This window comes from Rhamphochromis longiceps, linkage group LG5 (assembly GCF_057381845.1).
Source record: "Rhamphochromis longiceps isolate RC_006_pf linkage group LG5, R_longiceps_female_GT1.1, whole genome shotgun sequence".
Taxonomy (NCBI): Eukaryota; Metazoa; Chordata; class Actinopteri; order Cichliformes; family Cichlidae; genus Rhamphochromis; species Rhamphochromis longiceps.
In genome coordinates this window covers 23,255,120-23,283,088 of record NC_140561.1, presented here as the reverse complement: position 1 = coordinate 23,283,088, position 27,969 = coordinate 23,255,120, and the positions used below count along the sequence as shown (strand labels likewise).

General features: G+C 39.7%; 3 protein-coding genes across 6 annotated transcripts; 1 reads left to right on the top strand and 2 right to left on the bottom strand.

Moving 5' to 3' along the window:
* Positions 1-1,656: 1,656 nt before the first annotated feature.
* rereb (arginine-glutamic acid dipeptide (RE) repeats b) lies at positions 1,657-14,276 on the top strand. 4 transcript variants are annotated; one of them, XM_085406727.1, is made up of 17 exons: positions 1,657-1,905; positions 2,756-2,804; positions 3,720-3,844; positions 6,009-6,108; positions 6,192-6,290; positions 6,667-6,747; positions 6,878-7,031; positions 7,178-7,264; positions 7,367-7,560; positions 7,751-7,909; positions 8,329-8,439; positions 8,987-10,122; positions 11,536-11,740; positions 11,824-12,526; positions 12,618-12,758; positions 12,852-13,026; positions 13,256-14,276. In XM_085406727.1, the coding sequence occupies exons 1-17, from the start codon at positions 1,880-1,882 to the stop codon at positions 13,287-13,289; spliced, it is 3,579 nt and encodes a 1,192-aa protein (XP_085262853.1). In that variant the 5' UTR covers positions 1,657-1,879; the 3' UTR covers positions 13,290-14,276. The 4 variants fall into 4 exon arrangements, with proteins under 4 accessions (XP_085262853.1, XP_085262854.1, XP_085262852.1 ...); XM_085406728.1 differs by having other exon boundaries at positions 7,748-7,909; positions 12,858-13,026; XM_085406726.1 differs by having other exon boundaries at positions 1,659-1,905; positions 7,748-7,909.
* A 313-nt stretch (positions 14,277-14,589) lies between these two features.
* perm1b (PPARGC1 and ESRR induced regulator, muscle 1b) lies at positions 14,590-21,128 on the bottom strand. The gene is made up of 4 exons (XM_085406730.1): positions 21,010-21,128; positions 17,442-20,290; positions 17,246-17,362; positions 14,590-15,822 (listed from the first exon to the last, which is right to left on the bottom strand). The coding sequence occupies exons 2-4, from the start codon at positions 20,263-20,265 to the stop codon at positions 15,737-15,739; spliced, it is 3,027 nt and encodes a 1,008-aa protein (XP_085262856.1). The 5' UTR covers positions 20,266-20,290; positions 21,010-21,128; the 3' UTR covers positions 14,590-15,736.
* Positions 21,129-22,427: 1,299 nt separating this feature from the next.
* lg5h1orf159 (linkage group 5 C1orf159 homolog) lies at positions 22,428-27,921 on the bottom strand. The gene is made up of 9 exons (XM_085406725.1): positions 27,726-27,921; positions 26,018-26,098; positions 25,839-25,923; positions 25,042-25,137; positions 24,898-24,954; positions 24,642-24,776; positions 24,504-24,529; positions 24,353-24,377; positions 22,428-24,114 (listed from the first exon to the last, which is right to left on the bottom strand). Exons 2-9 carry the CDS (start codon positions 26,087-26,089, stop codon positions 24,011-24,013), a joined length of 600 nt encoding a protein of 199 aa, XP_085262851.1. The 5' UTR covers positions 26,090-26,098; positions 27,726-27,921; the 3' UTR covers positions 22,428-24,010.
* Between the last annotated feature and the right edge of the window lie 48 nt (positions 27,922-27,969).

The following is a 27,969-nucleotide window of genomic DNA, read 5'->3' as shown; positions in this document are numbered from 1 at the left end:
GTGTAATCATTTACTGTTTATTCCTTACTGTGAAGCACTTTGATGTACCCTCTGGTTTTTTAAACATGCTATATAAATAAAATTGTATTGTATTGTTAATAAGATCAGTGTATATTACAACAGCAAAACACACTTGTAGTAGTTCGTTCTTGATGTTTTGTTTTTTTAGTTAAACTGGCTCCTGATGCTGTTTTTAGTTTTTGTTTTGTGTTTTTCCTTCTCATATGCAGACATGAGAGGATCAACTTTGAAATAGGGCTTACGCTATCCTCAACTATTACAAGTAAATCGCAAACCCTAATATAAATGTGATTCTCCCATAAAATCTTAAATGTCCAAACCAAAGATGCAGGAAGATTCAGAATATTCAGACTTGTATAATTTTAGAGCAAATCAGGACATACATGCCTCTTGTCATTCAGGTAACGCAGCTGTAACGCCTCAAAGCACTTTTTATTGTAAGGTAAAGACCCTACAATAATACAGAGAAAACCCCAAGAATCAAAGGATGCCCTATGAGCAAACACTTGGCAACAGTGGGAAAGAAAAACTCCCTTTTAAGGGGAAGAAACCTCCAGCAGAACCAGATTCTGGGAGGGCTGAGGGAGAATTTAAAAACACGCTTAACTGTGGACAGTGATGCTGGTATTCCACCAATTTCCAATGAGCCATGATGGTTTCTGGGTTCTTCCTGAATATCTCAAACAACTTCCTGTCATCTCAGGGTGACACTTTAGGTCTTCCTCCAGATATTTGCAAAAGTGTTAACAAAAGTGTAATGAAGATCCTGGAATCTGCAGTTTAGAAATGGTTCTACAATTCTTCTTAGATGTCCACTGAGTTCATTGGATTCCCTATCGTCCAGAGTATTGTTCAGTCCAGCGACTGGCAAAAAGAAACTTATTAGTTGTAGTCAGTTTTGATCACTAATTAGATGTCGATGGTGAACCTTCAGCACCACCTAATAAAAGATTTAAGTGCATGTTTGTGTGTGTACTATTGACCCTGTGTGGATTAGAGAAAATCCAAAATAAATTCAAAATTTTGCACCCAATTCTTGTTTTTGTTTTTTTAAATAGACATTTAAAATGTTTGCCGCACAGTATTTGACCCTGGAGAGAGCGCGAGAAAAAGCAGTTCATACAAATCATTAAAAGTCCAATATTACCATGACAGCCATTCCCATGAAGAGTGTGTGCAAACTAATAATAATAATGATAATAATGATAATGATAATAATAATAATAATAATAATAATAATAATAATAATAATAATAATAATAATAATTTATTTTTAACGTTATTATTACATTATATATTAATATTATTATTATTAACAATTTGCAATATGGCGGGTTGCAATGTACATGTATGTAATATTTAATGGTTATTTTGTTTACTTCTGTTTGTGGTGAACTCAAAGCAAATGTGACAACAAAAAAGCTGAACCGCATTAAGTGTATTGTCTAAATCACAGCTTGTGTAGGTGGCGGTCAATGTGGTGTGATGTGTTTCAAAATGCTGTCTAATAACCGCAGCAGTACACACAGTATGGTGTGTTGTTTGATTCATGGCTGCCTGTGCAGCAGCGGTAGCAGCAGCTGCTGGTGGTGGTGATGATGATCATGAAGCCTCGGTATCGTTTGCGCTGCTTGCTGCTGATCCGCGGCACATGCTCAGTTATGTACACCCAGGCAACTTTGAAGTCTTAGCTGTGGCTGCTGAGGTCATTGCACAGGGAAAAAAAATAGAGCGAGTCCCTCCACTACACCGCCTCCATTTTGAATAGCCATGTAATAGGGGATTCGCATAGTTTGTGTGTATCGCCCGCTGACTGCGCTGCGTAGTGTCAACAAGCCACATCCAAACATCCTTCGACATGGACGACCTGTTCAGTCCGCGGAGGTAACTTCATTAACTCGCCGCCTTCATTTACGTCGCATTATTTAGTTGTCTTGAAATGTGTGTTTTAGTGTTTCCCCGCGTTACTTTGAGAGCAGCTTGTGTGAAATAGTCGGAGTGTCAGTGGTCACGAAGTTCGTGCCTGGCTAACAAGCTAGCCAAAATAACAGCGTAACGCTACTGTCTAGTTAGCAGCTAATGGCACGGGCTTGTCAAAACGCTTTTCTGGGCACGGTTATTTCTGCAGCTATCGTGTAAATAATGTCAGTAAATTGGATTAACCTTAGGTAGAGTTTGCAAACATTTATTGAATCGGCTGTGGAATTCCCGTGAGGCATGTATTTACATGAGAGACTGCTAATCGGTGTCAAAATGTTAGGCATGCTAATGTTGATAATTATTATGGAATGCTTAGGTTAACTAGGCTGGGTAGGGTTTACTGTCAGTCTGATCTCCAAAAGTAGCACACACTGTTCTCGTAATGGTGTCCGTAGAAATTAGCAGCTCATGTATGATTGATTGACAGGGTTTTGCGATGGCTGTAGCGTCGGATTTCATTCATGTAATATAAGGAAACGTCGCTGCTCACGGCTGAGATTGGCCCACAGAGGCGGAGGGGCGGGATGTTATCGCACTGCTGAAATCACTGTGCAGTCTGTGCGAGGGAAGCTACTCTGACAAGTTACATGCAAATATTGATCTTGTGCCTGACTACATACCGTACAGCGTTAATTACCTGTTAAATACATGTGTATGCATTTCAGACTGCAGTTAATTAATACAATTGAGTTTAATTTGCTCTGGTGTAGAAATGTAATGCTGCCTGTTTTTTGTTTTTCTTCTGTACTTTCAGGAGCCTAAACAGCACACAGGGAGAGATCAGAGTGGGGCCAAGTCATCAGGTAGCTGCTTTATTTTATTTATTTATTTTTATAAATAAACTATAATTAAGAAATGCACCAGCTACTAGACTCACTGTACAGCCAGTTCCACAAGACTTGTTGAGATTAGGAGGTGTTTTCTGAACAATGTAGCTAAACATGTGTCTTTCAAACCTGCAGGGACTTGCACAGGTTTGCAGTTTCACAACTTTTTCTTATTTGTAGGGCTGCACCAATTTGTATGATAACCACAGCTGTTTCCAGTGATTTTTTTTTGTTTGTTTGTATTATCCTGCTCTTTTTGTGTGTGTATGTATATGTGTGTGTGTGTGTGTGTGTGTGTGTGTGTGTGTGTGTGTGTGTGTGTGTGTACATACATATACATATACATACTCAGAACAATGAGAAAGTCCAAGGAACTCAAGATCTAAGGAAAATCAATATACCTAAGTATTGGTCAGTCCAATGAGTGCTGTCAAACAAATCCTTTTTAAGGTGGCAAAGAGAAACTACCAGTTGTCAATCAAGTTAATAGGCTTCGGCTTTGTCAGCACTGCCAAGAGCCAGGTCTCTCTTGGAAATGAGATTTTTCATCTCAATGAGATATTTACCTGGATAAATAAAGGACTAATAACAAATAAATAAAAGATTTATATATTTGAGCCTGTGTGAATTAAAGAAAGATATACATGCATCCCTTGTAAATGTTTCTTTCATAGCTAATGTTACATTCCGGTTTCTTCATGGAAATCCTATTATGTAACTCAGCTTGCTAAACCTATTTGATAACCAGAAAAACCTTAAACCATTATTTACTTCATACACATGCTAATAATGTGTTTTTTGTAGCTTTTTCTTTGTAAGTTTTGCTTTTGTTGTCCCTTGTACTGATTATTTAATTGCTGTGCTTTTGGCCTTTCGTTTGTTGCACTGCAGGCCAAGCTCCCAGAGCTGCAGCCACGGCCTGCGCCTGGTTTGCAAACTCAAACAGAGAGTGAGGAGCTCATGTGGACGCCTGGGGTCAATGACTGTGACCTTCTCATGTACCTCAGAGCTGCTAGGTAAGTGGAAGTCTTGGCACCTTTTGCAAATAAAAAAAAAATTGCATGTATAAAATTTCTTCAGAAATTTACAATAACATCTAATAGTAAATAACTCAGTGCCCTTACTGAACAGCTAAATACAGATGTAACTTTTTGATTACAAAATAATCTAAAACTGTTATGTAACCTTTAATGTGTTTTGGCAGTACGTACCATTATTGGTGTAAAAATACTAAAAGGCAAAGAGAGCCAGTCTTACCGGCCCACTTTTGACACAGTCATCAGGAAAGTGTTACAGATGAGGAAGTACATGCAAAATAGAACCACTCTTGGTTTCGCTATTGTTGTTAGATAATTTCTTTTCTGGTTGGTTGCAGTAGATTTCAGTCAGTTAAGACTCTATTGTGCTTTTTGTTTTGAGTTTTTTTGCTGCGTTATGTTGAAGTTAGAAAATATTGAGGCGGTGATGCAGGGATTTAGTGAATACTGCTGTATCTAATCTGGCCTTACAGTTGCTTGTGTTGGTGGTTTGTTGGTATTCAGCATTTCAGCAACATTTTTCATTCGTCGGTACCTGTTAGTTTAAAAAAAAATAGTGCTCCAATGTAGAGCTGGGCGATATAACGATATGTATCGCGATATAACTTTTACTCGATAGAGAAATTAAGCTATCGCGATAGACCTCGCCGCTCTTGTCCTCTTAAAAAAAAAAAAAAAAAAAAAAAAAAAAAAAAAAAAGGTCAGCCGATCCAAATTCAGTAGCGCAGAGCCGAACCAATCACAGCCGCAGCATCACGTCGCGTGACTTGTTACGTACAGCACAAGTGCCAAGCCGCACATGTGTTTGTTTGGGAAGCAGCCAGCAGGTAATGGAGCCAGCGCATAATGGAGGAAATGAGTGTGCCGACTAGAAAAATCAACCGAGCGTGACCGAAGAGAAAACAGATGACGGTTCCAATGCCGGAGAGATTGTCGAACGGAAGAGCCATAGAAGTTCCGTAGTGTGAAGGTATTTCAGCTATTTCAAGTCTGACAAAAAACAGAGTAGCGTGCACTGTAAATTGTGCCGAAAGCAAGTCTGGAAATACAATAAACTGGTGCATGCGTCACACTGCGCCACGTTATTGTTTCGGTGAAATGAATTTCTACAATACTGTTACTGTTAATTCTACTCTCTGCAGTGTTTAAATGCTTACATATACACACAGTTACTGTCCGTCCACACACACGACTCTGTTCTGCTTCTATGCCCCAGCTTTGTTTACTTTTTCCCACCGAGGCTTCTAGACTTCTGATTGGCCAACATTTCTGCACGGTTAGGAATCTAGCGCCACCTGCTGCTTTGGCATGTTCATAGCAGCGTTTTCCTTCATTTCTGCCTTTACGTGTGAACGGGATAATTTTTTTAAAACGGAAACGGAAAATCTCCGTTTTCAAAAATACCCGTGTACGTGTGGACGTAGCCTCAGTCTCTGACTGGAAGCGCTAATTCGTCATTCGGCTTTTGTCAGACTAAAGTAACTGTTAAAACTGTTTGAAAAGCTCAGCTATACAACAAGGAGAGATTGAGAATTTCCTTTTAGTTCTCAGTTTATTTGATATTGACAAAAGTTAGTCTGTTTTGTCTGTTCTTCTGTAACACAAACTAAGATTTATTTTTAGAATTAATACTTTGTTTCTAAGTGGAATTGACAATTTAGTCTGTTTCGTTTGTTCTATTTTGAAACTTAAACGCTTTAGCGGCTGTCTTTTGTGTAGTTTGCAATATTTGCCTTTATTTATCTGAGTACATCTACCCTGTTGAACTTATTATGGGAAATAAATATTTAAAAACAAGCTGCTGATTATTTCACATTTTACTTGTGAGCAACAGCACATTTAAATCTTACAAATATAGTTATTTGGCTTATATCGTGATAGATATCGTTATCGCCTGAAATGAAAAAAACATATCGTGATATGAAAAAATCTCATATCGCCCAGCTCTACTCCAATGATATAAATGTTGCTTTTCTTGCTCTTAAGCTGCATTGCTGTTCTCGCCTTTATTTTTTTGCCTGATTTATTAAATATCATGTAAGCAGGCAACATAGGAAAAGTAATGTCAAACTAAGAAAGGGTAAAGGTACCCCTTCAGCATTGGTTTCACTTGTTAACATAAATACTTCTGTTTATTTTCAAGGAGCATGGCGGCATTTGCAGGGATGTGTGATGGTGGATCCACAGAGGATGGATGTTTAGCAGCCTCCCGTGATGACACCACACTCAATGCTCTGAACATGGTATGAGGCACAACTTGAGTCATATTATTATTTTCCAGCATCATTTATTGCAGATGTATTAAAATCCACAATTTTTATTTTAGCTTCATGCAAGTCACTATGATGCAGCAAAAGCTCTCCAGCGTCTTGTTAAGAAGCCTCTGCCAAAACTTATTGAAAAGTGTTGGTCGGGAGACGACGTGGTGAGAGCCTTTTTTTTTTTTTTTTTTTTTTTTTTAGTTATATTGCATTAAAGGTTTTTTAGATCTTTGTGCAAGCTTATACAATTTCTAAAGGGTTTAAATATATGTAACACATTTAGTATTTGCGGGTAGTGTAGATGTATTTTGTTTTATTATTATTTGGGCAGTTTGCCTGCATCTTAAATGGTTCTTCAGATAGAATCTAATATGATGCATCTCTGCAGTAGCATTGCGTCTGTAACAGCTACATGTTTTAAAAAGCAGATCACTAGTTTTACAAGGTAAATCAATTGCATGTTTATTGAAAGCTCCTGTTTGTAATAGTGTTCTGCCTGAATATCATTCAATTTGTTTTGCCTTCTGTTGCTCCCTACAGAAACGCTTCATCAAAGGCTTGAGACAATATGGCAAAAATTTCTTCCGCATTCGGAAAGACTTTCTCCCCAGCAAAAAGACTGTAATTTCACATTATGCTTTTGCAGACAAAGCAATTTATAATGATTGTAACATGTCACTGTTGTCACATCTTTGATCAGAAAGCCATAACATGACAGTCATAACATGACTATCTGTGTTCTTGTCATCAGGGAGAACTGATCACTTTCTATTACCACTGGAAGAAAACACCAGAGGCCGCAGGAACCAGAGCTTACCGACAGCAGCGCAGGCAGCCGTCCTCTCGCAAAGCAAAAACCCGATCTGCAGCTTCTCCTTTGAACGCACAGTCTCGAAATTATTCAGGTAATCCTCATAAGCTTCTTTGGAAAGGTGTCCCCAAGTCTGTTGAATGGAGGGGTAATTGTAAAATCCAGAGGTTTGGCAGTCCTATGAGCTGGACTTTGTGTTGGTCTAAGCTGTTTTTGGCATGTTTGTTTGTTTTCTTGTAGTGGATGCAAGTTCTGCCAGTGATGATGATCTTGATAGTGAAGACAGTGAACAGGAAAGCAAGAGTTGCAGTCATTGTGGCACAACAAGTGAGTTTTAGTTTTAGAACAGTGGCTAAAAGCTGATAAAGAAAGCTGTTTTTAAACAGTTAACAGTGAAACTTGTACCTAAAGCCATTTTTCTTGTTACAGCTTCTAAGGATTGGCACCAGGGTGGGAGAGGCAACCCTTTGCTGTGTACAAGTTGTCGTACTTATGAAAACAAACACGGATGTCTGCCGTCAGCCCCAAAGTCAGGAAGCGCTCCGTTCATGTTTAAACCTGTTAAAGTGGAGGAAGAAGTGAACAGCAAGCATGCCATGAGGACACGGCGTAGCAGAGCACCTGTAAGCGTGAGGCTGGCAGATCAGCCACACACTCACTATTACCAATGACATTAGATTACAATTAAATTCGATTTCATAGCTTTAAGTCTTGCTTCACCTCTTTGCAGGTTTTGCGAGTAAGGGATACTTGTCATCCTTGTTTTGGGTTTTAACAATATTAAATGTGTGTTCTGTTTTGTTTTTAAAGCAGTTATCATCGTTACGAAGTGGCCACAGAAGGCTTACAGGCTCCCCGACCAGTGAGGATCAGCAGTCCAGTAACCAGCCCTCCCCGAGTGGATCCATCTCCAATTCTTTGAGATCGTCTTCCACAGATACTAAGAATGAATCCACAAAGAAAACAAACAAGGTAGAGCATGATTACCTATTCGTATACTTGTTGGACCTGTTTGGAATTATCTTGTGATACTAGCTTGGTTGTTTGTGGGTCACTTTGGTTGCTGCCAAACAGTGGAGTGTGGGTTTCTTTTTTTTTTTTTTTTTTCTTTTTGCCTTGACAACCACATAATTTTTCAGGAAAAAGACTAGATGTTACGGTCCCTGATAATGCATTGCTTTAAATGGAGAGAGTCTTAAGGGATGGCTGTGATGAGGAAAGGCAGCCCAGAAACTTTACCTGCAGCACACATCGTTGTGTGCCTCAACTTTCGGTCTTTTAACAAAGCTAATATTTAAACAGCTGTGTGCACAGCATTACGATGTGTGTATAGTTCTGTCGGTTGGAGTCATCTAATTTGTGGAGAGTAATGACATTTTTGTCCTCTGCAGAGGATAAAAGAGGAGGTCACGTCACAAAAGTCAGCAAAACGTGTACGGGAAAGTGCTGCTCAGGAGCCCGATGAGCCTGAGAAAGTAACACCTAAAAGGCCAAAGACACAGGTGAGAGCACATGAGCACTTATTGCAAACTAAAGCTGCAGTAACACTTTTATGATGATCCTCATCATTTTTGTAATGGTAAAAATGGTAATTGGCCTGTATTTGTATAGCGCTTTTTACTAGTCCCTAAGGACCCCAAAGCGCTTTACACATCCAGTCATCCACCCATTCACACACTGGTGATGGCAAGCTACATTGTAGCCACAGCCACCCTGGGGCGCACTGACAGAGGCGAGGCTGCCAGACATTGGCGCCACCGGGCCCTCTGACCACCACCAGTAGGCAACGGGTGAAGTGTCTTGCCCAAGGACCCAACGACCGAGACTGTCCAAGCCGGGGCTCGAACCAGCAACCTTCCAATTACAAGGCGAACTCCCAACTCTTGAGCCACGATCGCCCCATAATATCTAAAGAAAACCTGTTGTTCTTCAGTATATATAAAAACACAGTTACTGTAGACATGAATTCACTTTTAAGTACAATATGAACCAGGCTTTTTGGTGTGTGTGTGTGTGTGTGTGTGTGTGTGTGTGTGTGTTTTCCTCCAGGATCCACAGAGCTCGCGTTCAGAGGGTGAGGCTGAGGTTGAGGAGGAAAGCTCTTCAGAGAGTCGCAGTGCTCAGGACGATGGCAGCAGTGACACCAAAGACATCGATCAAGACAACCGAAGCTCTTCTCCTAGCATTCCCAGCCCTCAGCAGGGCAACGAGAGTGATTCTGACTCATCTGCCCAGCCCAACGGTGTTCCATCAGAGCCGGTTGCCCCCACTGCTGTGTTAGCTGACACACCGGTCCCCCAAGCCCTCCCCTCACAGCCTATCACTCCCCAGCTACTGCAAAGCATACCCTCTGCAGACCCAGCTCAGAGCCCCCCTCCTCCCTCTCCAGATCCCCCTCAGGCCGCCACTGGCCAGTCAGCTGCCACAGTAGGCACAAATAGCCGTGCACAGCCCACCCCTCACTGTATTTCCGGTCCACCTGCTCTGCCATCATCATTGGAACAGGAGTCTCCTGTTCCTCCAGCATTTCAGATCCCATCCACTCTCAACTCTGCGCAGCCTTTGCAGCTGCATGGTCCATCACCTTTGCCCCCACAACGACCCCCATCCTTCTTTAGGGATGGTCAGCTCCACCAGCCTCCTCTTCCTGGTCCTCAAGTCAAGCCTCCTCCCACTACTCCTATTCCACCTTCACACAAACAGCTTCCCCATCAGTCTGCTACACCTTTCCCCCAGATGCCCTCTAATCTTCCGCCGCCTCCTGCTCTAAAGCCTCTCAATTCCTTGCCCAACCAGCATCCTCCAGGTGCTCCCCCTCCCCCTCTTCAGCTTATGCCACAACCTTTGCCTGTGCATTCACTTCCAAGCCAGCTTCCAGTGATCTCTCAGGTGCAGACAAACTCTGGAAAAAACATGACTTCCTCTTACTCACCTGCTGCAGCCTCACACCCCCTCACCTCTGTAACACCCGCTGCTATTGGCCCTGTACCGAGCCTCCAGCCATCATTCCAATCTCTTCCTCTGAGACCTTCGTCTGGCAGCGCTGCAGGAGGTTCGCAAGTTCAGGTTAAAGAGGAGCCTCTTGATGAGATGGAGGAGGCTGAGAGCCCACCGTCTCCACCTCGAAGCCCCTCACCAGAGCCAACCATTGTCAACATGGCAAGTCATGCCAGTCAGTCTGCACGGTATGTTTTTGTTTGTTTGTTTGTTGCAAAAAACAATCCAGGTTTTACTTGACAGGTGCAGTAAAATCACCTGAGAAATGTCAGTCCAGCATTTTTTCTCCTTTTAAAAGATGTTTTGACCTGTGAGAAAAATATGTTTCCCTTTCGCGTTCAGCACTTCTGTCTGAGAAATGTCTGAGAACAATAAAGTATATCTCATCTTTACTCAGCTGAGAAATTCTCCACTAGGCTCATTATCTCCTCTCTGAACTTGCTTGTCTGATATTTTTTGTCCTGGGCAATCAGTGAACAGTGAATTTTTACCAGCCACAATACAATAGCTGGTATTGTTTTCATCTTTTCAGTGTGTTTGTGTCAGCAGATAGCATCACAACTCAGTATGATGCACTTGTTAAACTATGCAGGAGCGTAGCTGAGATAAAAATCAAAGTCCAGTGCAAAGGGTGTGTGAGAGTCTGTGTGATGTAAGTCTCTGTGATCTCAAGATGGCAGTATTTTTTCTTAAGTTTTATATTTTATTGTTCTTTACACCAATTCTTGAAGCTTTAAACAAACAGATGTGTGAGAGCAATGACACCTAAAAGAGTAAAAGTATTGGAGCAGAGTCAAAGAGCTGAGCAATGCAGCTGAAATGGACTGTAGACTGTGGTGGTAATTTTATGTATCAATACAAGTCACACTTTTCATATACAAGTAGTCATGGGAACTACTGTTACAGTAGCTGCTTTAACCGTGGGCCAGTTTGCAGCACATTTTGCTTTTCCACCAAATTGACTGGATGTATTTCTGTTTGTCTCCGGTCAAAATTTAGATTTTGATATTATTAATTTGTTGTAAAGCGTGACAAAAAAAATTGAAAACACAATAATTGGCAGGATAATAAACTCACACCAACCCCTCAGCTAGTCTGGAAGTTCACACAAAATGATTCATTCTTCGACTAGAACTTAAGTTGATCCAAAATGCCCTTCAAATGTTTCACCAGGCTTTTAAATCTGCCTGAAGTCTGTCTGAAGCTCTTTGTATTGGGAGACTTAGATCAAAATCATAACGTTTACTTTTATTTTCATTTCCAGATAAGTGATGGACGTAAGGCAATCAAACAATGAGCATAAACAATGTTGTAATACTGGTTCTTGATAAAGTTTCTTAATAGCTGAGAGTAATTTAATAAACATACATAAATGAGTTTCAGGTTAAGTGAAGAAAAATCTCAATGCTTCATTTAAAGAACCATCTAAAAATAGATATTTTTGTAAGCAAATCAACATTAAATGAAAGTGTTGTTTAAATTTCATTAGACTTTGCGTCTATAATATAAAAGCTAAACTTTTTGAATGATTCGTAATGCAGTTTTGTGCATATGAAGCTGATACTCAGTGCTCATAAATGCATATCTGTTAAATATTTCAGGTTTATCAAGCACTTGGATCGTGGCTACAACTCGTGTGCCAGGACAGACCTTTTCTTTACTCCACTGCCATCCTCCAAGCTGGCCAAGAAAAGAGAGGAAGCTGTAGAAAAGGCCAGGAGAGAAGCTGAGCTCAGTGCTCGACAAGAACGGGAAAGGGAGAAGGACAGAGAGAGAGAGCGAGAAAGGGAGGCCGACAGAAGTGCTGTAAGTGCAATATTCTTTTAATTTCATTTTTCCCCTTTTTGTTACATAAAACATGTCAACAGTTATCTCTCATTTGCTTACAGAGAGCATCCAGCTCCTCTCATGACAGTCGTATGAGTGAAGCTCAAATGGTGGCTCAAGGCCACGGACGCCCCTCCTTTGAGCAGCCGCCCACCACAGTAGCAGCCGTTCCTCCCTACATTGGCCCAGACACACCTGCCCTGCGCACCCTAAGCGAATACGCCCGACCCCATGTCATGTCTCCCACCAACCGCAACCATCCTTTCTATGTGTCCCTGACCCCTGGTGACCCTTTGCTGGCCTATCACATGCCTGGCCTGTACAGTGCTGAGCCTAGCCTCAGAGAGCGTGAGCTGAGGAACCTCAGAGAGAGGGAGTTACGCGAGAGGATGAAGCCTGGCTTTGAGGTCAAACCCCCAGACCTGGAAACCTTGCACCCTGCTGCAAACCCTATGGAGCACTTTGCAAGACATGGGCCATTAGGTCTTCCTCACATACCTGGGCCCCCACATCCCTTTGCGCCGTTCCATCCTGGGCTGAACCACCTAGAGCGTGAAAGAATGGTGTTAGCGGCACCTCAGCTGCGCCCGGAGCTGACTTACGCTGAGCGACTCACTGCAGAGCGGCTTCACGCTGAGAGGATGGCTTCAGTGGCGACTGATCCTGCTGCCAGGCTGCAGATGCTTAATGTTACACCCCATCATCACCAACACTCTCACATTCACTCCCACCTCCACCTGCACCAACAGGACCCCCTCGGTCAAGGTGAAGTTAATTATTCAGCAGTATTCAACATATCAAGGTCTTAATATTACTTTAGCTTTTTACAATAGGTCTTTCTTTTTTCTTCAAACAGGTTCAAGCCCTCATCCACTAGTGGATCCTCTGGCAACAGGACCACGTTTGGCCCGATTCCCTTTCCCTGCAGGCCCAATCCCCAACCCTTTACTTAGCGATCTTCCTCATGATCATGAGATGCTGCGCCACCCACTATTTGGTTTGTAGTCTTTAATGTACTTAGTCACAGACCACATCTTGACTCATTTCTAAATTCCACTGGTTCACTGTGACCTTGTTTAAATTTGAAAAGGAGCAGCGTATCCACGAGAGCTGCAGGGCCCAATTCCTCCGATGTCTGCAGCTCATCAGCTTCAGGCCATGCATGCTCAGTCTGCAGAGCTGCAGAGGATGGCAATGGAGCAGCAGTGGCTGCACGGGCATCACCTGCATGGAGGCCCTCTACCAGGTCAGGAGGATTATTACAGGTGAGCTCTCTCTATTCGGTCACTTTAGTAATTTGAATAATAAAATTCTCTATCTGAATTCATGTTTGACCATTTAACTGCGCAAGGTACAAATTGAAATTGTACTTTTCAGTGATACTTTTACATCATTTGCCAAAATGTCCAACATGCAGTCAACACTGCTCAGGGAAACTCATGTCAATTGTTACACGTCATTGCACCATCTAACTCTTTTTCTGTTTGTCAAAAGCCGTCTGAAGAAAGAAGGTGACAAGCCATCTTGAGTCCAAGGAGGTGCATGCCCTGAAACTCTAAACTTTTACCCAATACTGTGTACTTTTGAAACTGTAAGAGAATATTTTGTGTCATTTTTGTTTGTTTTAATATATTTTAGAAAAATATTTGTGGATCTCTATGTGCATTCCTTGTTCAGCACTTAATGCGACTGTCAAAGTCCGTCTGAGATTTTCATATCACTAGAAAATTTATACTACTTTATTATTATAATATTCAACACTGATAATAATAGCATTATTAATAATAATATTATTATTCTGACTCTTATGTGAGATTTAAAGTGACTCTAAAAAACTTGTTTGTTATGCAGTCACTTAAATGAGCTAAAATTCAGCTCTTATAAAGGATATGAAAACAGACTGACTTTGGTGTCAACTATAACTATCTCTGTAATGATTTCTAAAAGATTTCCTTGTACAGAATGACATTTAAATCGATGTGTGGATGATTGTAATAACCTAGCATGACTCAGTCTTCAGTTTTCACCAAACTAGAGTAGCGAGTTGCATTGTGATGTTTAGCCTTTGAAAGCATAGTAGAGGTTGTATGTACTCCTAAATCTGCTAAATATTTGTTTAAATCCGAAAGTTTTATATATCAAGATATCTTTTCACACTATAACCGAAGCTTTTATTCATTCATTTTTGAGATTGTACCTATATGAGCGAGTTGATATAACAGTAGTTGTGAACACTCGACCCTTGATCCAGCACAAAAGTAAGTCATAAGCTAAAAACAGTATATAGTATTATTAGTTGCAGTGACTAGAATCGGACCATGATCTGTCTTTACAGACAGTGTTTTAATTGATTTTATTAGGAAAGCGTATTTACAGTTTTAATGAGAACAACTTAATTGGATCGAAACTTCAGCTTGAACATTTTTAAAAAGAACTGCCCAAATTCAGTATTTATGTGACATGATATGAAAGTGTATCCATGACATATTTATTTCAATAAATATTTCTGAATTGACACCATGTCCTATTTGCACTTCCTGCTCTTCCTTTTTCCCAAAGAGACACTAAAAGTGTAGTTGAAATACTCACTTTGGTTAAGGCAGTTAATTCTCTTACTGTGTTCCCTCAGACACGTTCTAGGGAGTTGGCACGTTATAATCCATCTAGAGCCAATCCGGTGTGTCACAAAATTGCCAATCTCGCATACAGCTCCACCAGGGCTGATGTGCATGTGTGAAAATGTCTTAGTAGAACCATTCTGCAGCTAATTTTACATTTCTGGAGGTTATGAAGTTCAGCTTGTGTTCAGACAGAGGAAAAGGCTCTCATTCTTGATTTGATTGCATTTAATCGTTTGTGGCACTAAAAGCAAATCACATGAAGTGTTTTGACAACAACCATTTACATGAAAATCTTTGAACAAAATTGTCATTTCACAAGAGCAACAAGATAAATTTGAGACACTAATACCAACTAAACATATAAATTGTTGTCTTTTGTGTTTTGTTGAAGGTACTAATGAGAAATTTGTTTAGCTTGAAATTTGTACACCTGCAGGATGTGACATCATCATAGGAGATCTTGCGCTGACTTTTTAATAATTTTAAACCAACATCTCCCCACTTGTGCCTCTGTGCCCCCCTACCTGATAACGGAACCAAGAAGAAAACAAACAAATTTGACACTAAACCAGTTTATTTATTTTAATTTACCCAGGATTTTCCACAATAATAAGCTGAGTTAACCTTATTCAGCTGAATCTGAATAATTTCATCTTGTAGAAAATGTTTGAAAAATGCCAGAGCCCCTCTAAACACCTCTTAAATCACACAGACGTGACTTTGTCTTAAGATTCTCTCAAACAAAGACATTTGCGAGCCACTGTTTGTATTCAAAGCTTTTCTGTCAACTATTTAACCTTTCCCTCCAACATACAGCAAAATACATATGAGACATCTACAGCAAAACCTTTCTTCCTCCACACAGACAACCACTTACACTCTCCATCTGGTCGAAATTAAGCTGCTCTGACATTATGCAGCTGTGTGTTTTAGGACAACAAGACATTCAAAGTGGAAGGTGGTGAGCAAATCTAAAATGTCTAGTTATGGTCCTTGTATCAACTCAGGCCTACCCAGAAGTGACACACTGAAGTTAATAAAACGTTAAAATGCCTGATATCGCTGTAAAATCTCTGCTTTGTGGCTCTAAACTGCATTGTTGTTCTTTCACACTGAAGCTATAAATCCTGAATATCTTTGTCACATACTGTCCATACTTGACCTAAAAATTGCACCAGAACAACTGAGGCTGGAAACAACTTTCATCTCTCTCAATTCATGCCGGGCTGCAGCTTTAAACTTTGTGTATGTACTTTAACTGTAGACATTTTGCAAAATATAAATACAGTGGATTTCTTTTTATCCATGGACCCAAGTGAGAATGGCTGGAAGTAGTTTGTTTTGTATGTACATATCAGAATTCAAGTTGAGGATTCCTCTTCTTCACATACTGCCGCAGGTACCGGATAGCTGATAGTGCACTCAGATTTGCTAGTAGAGCTGAAAAGGATTTCCATGGTTATTTTGAATTTCAACTTTTCATGTTTGATCACCTAGTACACAAACATGTGACAGGGAAAATGTTTAATGTTTTAAGGCAAAAGTTATTTTCCTTACTAAAATTGGCAAAACTTCATAATAAAGCCTACAACTAAAGATGCAATTCTCTAGTAACTAAATGGAATTTCAGTGTATTTGATTTGAAAATCGAATGTGATTAAATTTGCCTACAAATACTTAAAAGTAGGTACACTAGAATAAGGGGGTACAAGTCAAGTGTTTAAAGGAAAAAAATAAATAATTAGACTGTAAATAACGTAAGTAATTTATAGTTCAAGAGTAATTGTAAGTATTGCATAACTTCAGGTATGTTACAGGAAAAAACTAATAATTATATTGTAAATAAATGTAAGTAATGCCTAGGTACTTTTATGTATTGCTTAAATTTTGGGTAGCTTACAGAAAAGGAGACACACATTATACTATAAGTAATTTAAAGTACTTCATAATAAATTTTAAGTACAAAACGATATCTCCCCATACGTTCCCTTTACGTTGTAAGTACACTGTACTTTTTGGGGTGCGGGTCATATTATGAAGTTGATTAACTTTGCCTCACTTTCAACAATGTTACAGGAAAAGAGACACAATTTGTACTGTAAGTGATTTAAAGTACTGCATAAGTAATTTTTAGTAGTGTGCAATTTAATTGTAATTTTTGAAACAAACCATATTTCCCCATCTTACATCATAAGTACTTTTTAGGGCACGGGCCATATTATGAAGTGGATCAATCTTGCGCCTTTTATTTTACCAATATAAATATAATAAGGTCTGTTCTTTCTTACCAACTTACATAAAAAAATAAAAACATGATTTTTTATAATCACAATTCAAACATAACTATCAAAATGAGTGTACAGTGTCTTCTTATCTATATGTGGCTCAGGCGATTAGAGGATCATAAGGGGGTCCTTTTGTCCCTCTGTGGGGGGTTACTCCCACTAGGTTTATATCTGGGACTCTCCACCATTTGACCTTAGAACTGAAGAAGCTTCTCGGATGAGAGGTGAAACGTCTTCAAGTAACTTAAAGAAGTCCAGACGCTTTTCTTTGCAAGCTCCTTTGACTCTTATCTATATAGTACCTTAGAGTTGAGCCTCTCCATAACATCGCCTGTGCCCCAAGAGTAAGGTGTACTTGATGGAAGATGGGAAAATAATTTATTTTTCTACAAAAATACCAAAAACTACTAATCACTTAAAATTTGCCTATTCAGTACTTTCAAAATTAACTACTGAAAAGGGTGCCCAATCATAAATTGTTACCCTAAATTTTATCAGGAAACATAGCAAAGTAATGGAAAAAAACATCACGACTGACTATGACTGATAGACGAACATAAATTCAGAAATGATCATACCTGCTTTCCAGGCATCAGCAGCCTCTGGATCAGAGGATCTTAGTACCCAGGAGGCAAAGGCAATGCAGACTAAACACATGTCTGACTGCTTCAGTGTGGAGAAGATGCCCTGGTGTCCTGTAAGGGCAAAAAGTGAAATTAAATATGTTGCATTTTTACATTTATGTCTCCTGATTTTACGTAAGCTCATGTTTACTTGTTGTCTGTATAGTTTCCAAAATGAAATGCTGCTCTTCTAGCTCTCTAAACAGCTGCGAGGAAGCCGGGGAGACCCTTCCCACACTCAGCACCGGTGCCCCTGGATCTTCTCTCCTGCTGGGTATCTTCTCGAAGTCAACCGGAAACACCCAGTCACCAGATCCTCTGCACCATATGCTCCCTTTATCATGGAAGTGAATTTTTCTTATCGGCAGTAAACTTTTCCAGCTGGCAGATCCACCCACGGCTGCTTCTACTGTGGATCCATGTTGGTGGGCCTGAATGAAAGAATGAGACACAATTCTCAGGGGAGAGATGTCATCCACTTCATCAGAGTTTGCACTCAAGAAAACATTGAGTGCAAACCCACTGCCCACCTTGGGCAGTGTGAGTTCTCTGACGGTAGGATGAGAACAAGAGAAAATGGGGATGGGTTTCTCCTCATTGCAGTGAAGAGGAGAGAAAGACATTTCATCTCTACATGAACAAAGAGCATAGTCAAAGACAGGAGGCATGGAGATGTCTTTTGGATCATAAACAGTGAAGTGCCTGGAGTCAGAGTTTACTTTATCCTCTGTGAAAAAGTATTCAAACACCTCTGGGTAAGATATTTGGTAATCAAGAAAGTCTGTGCTGGATAGAAAAGACAGAGGAATTTGTGTTCCCAGGCTGTCACTTAGTTTAAAAGCAGTGTTTTCTGCCAAAGACTGACATCTGCTAAAAAACAGACTACTTTCATCACTACCAAGTAAAGCAGGCAAAGATGCATTCTCTCTGTTGAGAGTTTGTATATTCTGCATACTTTTACTTTTGGTTAACTGTCTAGGCAATGCAAGTGTGCTTGAGGTCAAAGTGTGGGGCTTCTGGCTGTCAAAACACTGCCCTGCAAAGTCCTCTAAAGGCACAGGCGTCTCTCTGCCTTCGGAGCATGTGGACTCATCGTTTGAGAAGAATGGAGAGTCACTCCTGCTGTGCTTGTTTTTTCTGTGAGGGTCAGGGCTGGGGTTCCTGCTGGGGCCAACAAACTGCCAGTACTCCTCTTCAAAATCTGAGGTGGAAAACTCACAGCTTGATTGGTCTGGCTTAGATTCGTCAGCCTGCGTAAAATAGTCCGAGTCTGCTGTGTCTGAAATATCCATGGGAGTGCTGCAAGACAAATTATACTCCACAGTGTCAACCAGAGGGTCATGATTTGTTGGGGATTCATCTACATTTGGTGTCGTGGCTTCTCCTGTTTCTATAGGTGATGAGCCTCTATTCATTCTGAGCTGCAAAATGTCATTTATTGTCAATTTTTCCATTTCATCCCAAAAAGCAGAGATGGCGTACACGGGTCGACTGTGACCCTCAGCTTTGGCATATGTTTCTGGGCAGTCTTCCTCAGAGCAAGGTTTTACTGTTACATCAGGAACACAGAGAGGGGAGGGCTGTTCTTCCTTAGAGAAACCAGGTACTGAAAGATTGATTTTATGTCTTTGGGCTCCAGGTGTGTCCAAGAGTATCAAGCAGTGTGTTTCATTTTCACATGGGGGGATATGATCTGGCATGCTTGTATTTCTTTGGTTGGCAGATGGATGCATCGGGGAAGGCACAGCGCCGGTAGCTTCATAAATTTTACAGCTGGCAGCTGACACATTGGTGGAAAAAGAAGAATGCATTTGTCCGTCCTGTGTAGAGTCAGCATCTTTTTTTTGGCAGCCGGATGTCAAAGATAACGAGCGGCACATTTCTGGGTGTTGAGGAGGATGCTGAGTTTCCTCCACTGATTCAGCTGCTGACAAATAGCTTTCTGAATCATAACTGTAAACGGAGAGGAACTCAGCACTGTCTTCAAGCTCATCGCACTCCTCATTCTCCATCTGTGAATGCGTGAGTGGGTCTCGTGCCATCAAAGCTGAGCTGTCTGGTTCACTTTTGCTTCTCTTCATCATCGGCTTAAGAATATTTTGTTTGAGTGATGGAAAATTGTCTTCTTCATCAGATATTAAAGCCGCTTGTGATGATTCTGAAATGACTCCTACCTCCACGTTGTGTTCATAACTTGGGTTGCTGCCTGATTTTTGGTTTTGGTTTGATTTAGATTCCCTTCTTGCCTGAGATGCAGGTTTATTTTTATTCATCTCTAACTTTACACCACTTTCAGGTGAGTTCTCCTGAGTAGCGTTGCACGCATGACGTCTCTCAAAGGGTTTTTTTTGTCTTCGTTTTTTTTTTACAGCGGTGGGACGTGCTCGCCATCGTGCGGGATTATCGTTCACTGTCACAAACCAGCGTTCCTTCTCTGCTCTTGCAGAAACACTCCTTACATCTTCGTTTACAGCCCTCTCTGTCGTGTCTGGCTCATTCACATTTAATCCTGTTTGGTGACAAGAAAGCGGTTCACTCTCTGGCTGCACTTCTCCATCTTTTGTCAGATGTTCTGATTTATTCAGTAGCTCAGTTTGCAGAGTGTTTGTAGCGCTGTAACCCGTCTCCTCTGGGACTGGTGCAGGACATTTAGGATATGCTTCAGAGTCCTCTTCAGATTTTGTTGCAGCATCCTCCGGCTGATTAAGTGGCACTGACAAATTAGAGCTTTCTTCTTCGGTGCATTCTGCTGTGTTGCTTGTATCTCCATCTTTGTCATTATCAGGATTCTGCTGTGAGTCTTGCTGGCTTTGGCTGACAGCTGAGCTTAGGTTTCCCGAATCCTCTGAATCTGTGAGACTGGCATCATCAAGGCAGGCAAGTGAAGGCTGCTGCAGACTGCACTCCTCACTCTCCTCATAGAAGCTTGTCCAGTCATCCTCTGCAATGTGAATACTGTGATCTAAATCATCCATTCTGACAATTCACATGCTCCTCAATCTAAAAAAAAGAAGAATATATATTTATACTTAAACGGATTTTTTTTTTTTTTTTTTTTGCATAAGCTTAACTAAAGTGGCCTTGAGTGATGCATAACAATCCATTCTTGGTATCTTTGGTAGCAGATATGGTTACGTCAACACATTTGAGTTAAATATAGAGCATGTGCATTTGTCTTAGACTTAACATTGCTTATAATCACCTGTCATTAAAGGAAGCCATTGTGTAGAGGGCAAAGCTTTCTCAGATCAAAGTTTGATGAATGAGCGAGACTTCAGAGTGGCAAAGTAACACCAAAGCACCTTAGTCACAAGCTCCATAACAAACCCCAAAATACTCCAGGGCCCTGATCTTTGAAAACAGGTCATATAATCTGATATGAAAACAAATCAGCTGCCCAGTGTCAGGGAACAACATATGAACTTAACAAACATCTACATTGGGTTTGTTTTGCCTTTTCAACATAGGGAAAATCTCAAAAATGATTATGATAGGCCTCAATGTGTCAAACACAATACATTTGCCATTTTCTGCGGTTTTGTTTAAGTAACAGTAAAATACCATTAGTATTACTTTTTTGTCCTAATTAATATTATCAGAATATAAACTATTGTGGGTCAATACTGCAAAATATCTTACCAGCAGTATCCATAACCACGAGCTGTATAACCACACTATATTATGTTAAATGTGCTTTAGTAAAATATGCAGAGGCTTACCTGATGCAGATTTATTTATTTATTTTTTAAATCATCCAATTTTAGAGGTAGCTTTGCGTTTTCCTGCAGGAATAGTTAAGCTACGATGTCCATCTGCCCTTGCATATGTCAGACTGGGCCCTTGCACTCAGATGTTATAAATAGAGTAGTATGTCCTGTCACATGTAGCTCCTGGTGCAAACGTCCTTCCCTCGACTGCCAGACACGAGACATTCCAGCACCCCAAAATATTAACCCTGATAATAATAACAGCAATATAAGTTCTATTATTACATTAATCAGAATCAGAATCAGAATACTTTATTGATCCCTGGGGGAAATTATTTAAAACACGACATTAAAACACGACAGAAATCCAAACATTTTTACTGTCATTCATAAACACATGCATTTATTTTCCAAAAAACAAAATCTTTTCATAAAAACTTTCATAAAATGTCTTTTATCTTGAAAATTATTTTTAAAATTCTTCCTTCGATTGTATCGGCAACATTTAGGAAATGATAGTGTTCTTGTTTGATCGATTTCTTAAATTTTTGTTGGCTGTAACGTCAGCAGTCTTGTTTTTTGCAGTTTTCACATCTGTAGATACTTCTAACAACTTTTTGTGAAAAACGGCTCAGGGTTTCACCAAAAATGAAAATGAGTAAAAACTACCAAAACTTTTACCCTAAATTTTGTATGGATCACCTTGAAACAACAACAAAATACTAGGTCTTGGGGTCACGAGCACCTAGGATGGCAAAGCATTTGACCTTAACCTTCACTGTTAACGTCCAAGGTCAAAGGTGACCTTGAAAAGAAATGCCAAGACATCATATCAAGTAATATATCGCATTAAAAGAGTTGCACAACACACATATTTTTTCAGTATGACACCCTGTGGCATCACACTAAAAATCATTAAGTTTCACAAAATCACCCACTGCACGAACATATGTTAACATCTGACAGATTAAAGATTTTACAGTTTGTAGAAAAAAAAAACTTCAGTCATATGGAATAGGAATGTTTGTAAAGAATAAGATGATCATAAAATACACTTTCAATAATGCCTCAAGGTCATAGGCCACACAAATTAGGAAAAAGCTGAAGTTATCATGTTTAATAAAAGGTTGACATCAGCATGTTGTAAAAAAAAAAAAAAAAAAACATCGTAAAGTTGTAGTACAGCCTTTGCCCTTCAGGGGGATTTGCACTCTCTGAGATTGTTATAGATTGTATATTGTTTAAAGTTTTTCTCTGTGGTTTTGCTTTCTCTGTATTATTTTAATAGTATAAATATTGTCAATGTTATAAATAATGGTTTTTTTTGTAAGTTAATTTGAACAATTTAACCTTTTCCCTTCTCAAGACAGCGGATAGAATTCATTCGAGTTTACAAAACAACAGTAAAGACAAAAAAAGGCAACTTTGCATTGGCTTATGAAAGGTGCTTTATTTCTGCAAACAATACTTAGATCTTCTGAATTTATTCATGGCACTGAAACTAGAATATGTACATCATTACAAAAACGATACATCATTTGTATAAAACAATATGTACATGTTTTTAGCTTATGGTTTTTTGTACAACAGTAAACACATGAAGCCAAAAGAGGAATATTCATGGAATGACTGCTGCCTTCTATCTGGTTCAGATTGCTCCACACATGCTAAAGACAGACATAACTTTTAGAACCATCTTGTGAATCAAAACTACAATGTAGAACTTGGATAGGGTTAAGGATTGGAGCTACAGTAAAAAGGCCACTTGTCATAATTCAAATACCCAATTATTAGCACAGACGCATTGTGATTAAATGCTTCCTGGCTCCATTTAAAGCTCATAATGGCAGAGTCATCACAGTAACAGCATTTAGGACAAAGCCATATTCTTCATACATTTGGCAAAGTTAATGGTAATCAAGTAATGTTCAAAATGCAACTACAGAGCTGCCGTCTACGCAACAGAAAAAAAAAAAAAAAAAAAAATCTCAATCACACTAAATAGCAACATTGATTTCTTTGAGAAAGAAAAAAAATCAAGGTCCAAAGTCCAGTGAAGACCTCAGATGTATAAAGTGCACGGGGATGTTTGGAAATTCTAAATTTTGACAGGAAAAAAGAGGAACTCTTATTTTATATGCATCAGCAGGATCACAGCTCTTTAAAAAAAAAAGAAAAAAAAAAAAGAGTGAAGCATTGGCTCTGCACATGGAATGGAAAAAAAAATGAGCATGCAACTGCAATGCATGCTCTGTGTTATGCACGTGGAATACATTCACCTTGACTGATTACAAAAATAATAAATACAACGGCAACAACAAAAGTACAAAATACAATCAAACAATCCATCATCAATACAGTGCCTACAGACCTGGTCCACCAGAGAAGAAATAAAACTATGATGACACGTCTTTTAACCTGTCAGCCTAATTCTAAGCAGTAAAACTCAGTGCACAGTTACAAAATGCAAATAAATAGCACACAAGTAAAAACAAAATGTCTATCGCATGTTCCCGTTCTGTCGCTAAGTCGACGCGACGAACGGTTTACGAGTCAAACCTGACAGGCATCCACGTTCACCAAACTCTTCATTCAGATTCTCTGACCAAACGCAGCAGATTAAAAAAAAACAACAAAAAAAAAAACACTTGCCGACAGCATTTCCACTTAAACTGAGGCATGATCGTGAGACGAGCAACTCTCGTTCACCACAAGAAAAGACAAACTTGCACATGAACACGAGCCATTTTTCCTGGGACGGCTAGACTGCGTGGCTGCTTCATTTTTAACGAATAACTAATTGAGTACAAGACAGTTCAGAGCCCCAGAAAGTTAGTTACTTGATACTGGTCAGTTTTTGTTATACTCTCAATACATAGAGAAAAATTAACAGCCCAGCAAAAGCAGCTACAGTTAAATTTGGCCATCCTTATTAGAGTCATCTTGTCTTCCTTCACCCTTTTGTAAATCTTACGGCGTTCCTGAGCTCTCTCTCCTACCTGCACCCCCCACCCTACACATTATAAACTTGAGCAGATGAAGTTGTCGTGATGGTTGCACTGTTCAGTGTTGACGAAGCAGAGGGTCGCTCTCTTCGGACATATCTGGGTTTCCTCACTGGAAAAGAGAGCAAATGAAGGGTCATAAAATCATCTGTGAGAGGAACAGGAGGACACATTCACTGTAATCACAATTAGCATGTTTGAGCTCATTTTGTGTGGTTTTTTTGTATTGTTTTGTTTTTAAATAGAAAAATTTTCCATGCATCCTCATGAATAATACCAAATACTGCTGCTTCACATAATACTTCCTGGTCAAAGATTACAGTTTACAAAAGAGAGTGTGGCCATCTCACCTGACGAGGAGGGGATCATAACAGCCTGGAAGGAAAAGAGCAAAGGTTAAACAGTTGACGCACAAAGACTTCGTTGAAAACAGATTTGTAGTTTCTACACTCTGAATATGCTACTACTACTAAAAAAAACAAAAAGTCAAAATCCACTTACTGTCTCACTTGGTTGAAATATGAAGGCTGAAAAAGAACAAAAACATAATGTTGCATTTGGAGGGGAAAAAAGAAAGTTACAAAATCAAAGCCAGCACCAAAAGCGTGTCACTGTGAGTCACTGTGCAGTGCTCCTCACCCTTGTTGCGGCGGTAGAAGATACTTGGAAGTCGGTTGGAGCGTTTGAGGTAGAAAAAGGAGGCGACAGAGAGTATCAGGAAGAGGCTGATCAACAGCGTTCCCAGAAGTAGAGAGGCTGCCACACCAGGGCCACCTGCACAAAAACACAGCACAAAAACAGGAAATGAACTGACAGACATTTACTGCATCAAACATTCCCGTCTCTAACCATGCAAGGAATATTACACCGCATGAAATCAGTCTGCACATCTTACCAATTTTAGGAACAACTGTCGTTACAGTTGTATGATTTTTACGCTCCAGTGTGTAGTCTAGAAAGCACAGAAAAAGGCGTGTTAACACAAACGACCCAAACATGAGCGACACAATCCAACACGCAAAGAGCTCAGAGTCCTTACTGTAGGTGCAGACTGTTATATTTTCTAAATCGACAGCTGCCGAGTCGCACAATATGCAGACGGTGTTGGTGTTCTCGAGGACGCGCAGGAAACATCCTGTGAAATTCAAGAGAATGACATCTGTATTACATAGTGTGAATTTTTACACACTTTGATTTGAGTATTTATAGTGCTGTAGCGACAAACTACAAGTCTTTCTCCAGTTTGATACACTAAATTAACTGCAGTTTCTATAATCCGATGAGGTACCAGGGCATGGCGATATATCACGCAGATATCTTTAAGTAGCTGCTAAATGCTGTTTCCATTCATGTATCAAAAAGGCAGAATTGTTTTTAACTTATCTTTGAATCCCAACTGTACAGAATAAATCATCTATATCAGTGATGTCAAACTCATTTTATATCAAAGGCCACGTACAGCCGACATTGATCGTACGTAAACAAAGTGTTAAATGCACATTTAATCCCTGAGATCTTCAAATGCGTAGTTAAACATTAACACACAAGTGCGATGCACAGCAAGCCTTTTTCCAAACTTCAGAAATGAATTATTCTGAGTCATTATAGGGAATAATTTAGGTCAACTAGACTAAAGAGACCATACGCACAAATTTCCAAAATACTTAACAATCAGAGGCTCTGCACTACTCTGAGTCTTTTAACTCTGCCTAATCGTATACTGATAACAACAATGATGTCAAACGGGTCAAATCTCAGTGGTAGCCAACGTAATAAGGCCAATATGCTTTCTCCCAGTGTTCGTCAGTGATGAGACATTAAAAACATCCACACTACCTGGTTCACAGTGGGTGTCATTTGAGCATGAACTGTTAGCTCTTTGCTTATCACCACAACATTCAAGTGAGTTCTGATGTAGGGCCTGTAAGCAGAGAAGCATGCATAGATTAAGAGATCGACATCGGCAGAACATAGCATGAGCTGGTCTTTTGCCTTAGGTAACGTTCATTTCCTACCTTAGTTACAGGCGTCTCGGGTCTGATAAGAATCACGGTGGCAGCAAAGACCAGAAGGAATGGCAGAGCCATATTTGAAACCTTGGAGAAAAAAACAAACAAAAACAAAAAGCAGACAACTTAATACATTTCATAAACAGGATGTCTATAAAGCCTACATACTGGCTAAATTTCCTTTTAGAAAACCAGTAAGTAATGAGAGCTGGCTTCAGATTTTCTTATCTTAAATCATATATTTTTTTTTATTTATTCAACCCTAATGCAACTTATAGACTTTATTTGAGCCCTCTGCAGTTAAGTGCCTGTCTAACCTGCCAAGTGTTTGTTGTAACACTATTTGCTTTCACCTTCCTCTCTTCCCCAACCGGTCGAAGCAGATGTCTGCCCTCACATAGTCAGGTTCTGCAAATGTTTTTTTTTTTCCGGTTACAGGAATTATTCACTCCCTATTGTCACAAAAGATTTACCAAGAATTTGACAAAAAGAAAAAACAAACAAACAATTTCATCACTCCTTAACAACACTTGTTGCCGCTGATTTTCATTCCAGTTATTTAATACTTTGGAATACTACGGTTGTCCTTTCTTAAAGATTACACTCAGACCATTTCTGATGAGTGTTCAGTGAACAGTAGGTGGATCAACTGGGCCAGATGATCTTTCAGATCCTGTGGCAGTTAGTTACATTCACATACTATTAATCGGTTTGGATTACTTAAACAAACTTGTCCTGTTTCCTTATTTTTAAAGGTCATGCTGCACACCATGCCAGCAAATGTTAAGTTTTTACTTTACAAATCATTTTGTTGTCGCTAAGATACTTTTTTCTGTCTGTCAAACTGTGCCAACTTTTTCTTTCTTTTTTTGAGATTCGGCTAAATAAATGGGAACGAATTATGTGGTTTTGTGACAAGTTACTAGTAACAAAATGACTAAAGACAGAAAAACTGGTTAGGTGCTAAGCTATCTGTTATGGGTAGACACAACACTGCTTCATCCTTTGAATTAGGCGAGTCTTTTATGCTTGAATGATTCACAGGTCAGTGTTAAGTGGTCTAACAAAATTTAAAAAAAATGGTCAGGTACAAGGAATGGAATGAAAAGGAATGAAAAAGCATCCAATGTCCAAAGAAAAACTTTAAAGAATCTTCAGAAAACAAAATAAGATATGAAGGATGGCTCAAGGCACAGTACTGTAGGTAAATATGTTTGTCTCTAACTGCTTTAACTTAGTTAATATAAGAATACATTTGTCTGATCACAACAGTGGAAGATCCAGTATATGCTTGATAGTAAACTACAATTTAGTTACCATTAAACAGTTTGAACATTCATGACAACACAAATAAATGCATAGCCCTTTTTTTGTTGTTAATAAAGTAGTTTTCACTATTTCCCCCCACAACTTTTTATTGTGGAAAAACTACACTTTTACATCTAACTCTGCGGCACAATACAATTATTTGAGGAGAAAAGCAGCAAAGCTAAATTATCAGAAAACTGCACGCAACGAGCTAACGTCAGTGAAGCTACACAGCGATAGCTAGCACCTGTCACCGAGCTGAAGGCTTAACTTGATTGTTGTAGCAGTTAAAATAACGCCCAACTACCGAGTTGAAGATCTAAACCTTTTTTCACATGATCGGATATATTTACAATCTAACAACATCAGTAGCCGCTGAGTGTGGAGACAGAAAAAGTTAACTTACCAGCCAAACACCAGGCTTTGGCCTGACCAAACTCCTAGGCGCGGTTTAGTAACCGGCTGGTCTCGTCCGCCGCGGAGGTGTTACCACTCAGATAGTAACAGCTATTGCCAGACTGCTCATCACAACACCTCTGGTGTTGACCCACAAACAGATAATCCTACAACGACTGGCTCACAGCTACCGGATTTACATTTAGCATGTAAACTTCCGGAAACGCCTTTCAAAATAAGAGTTATAAGAACGG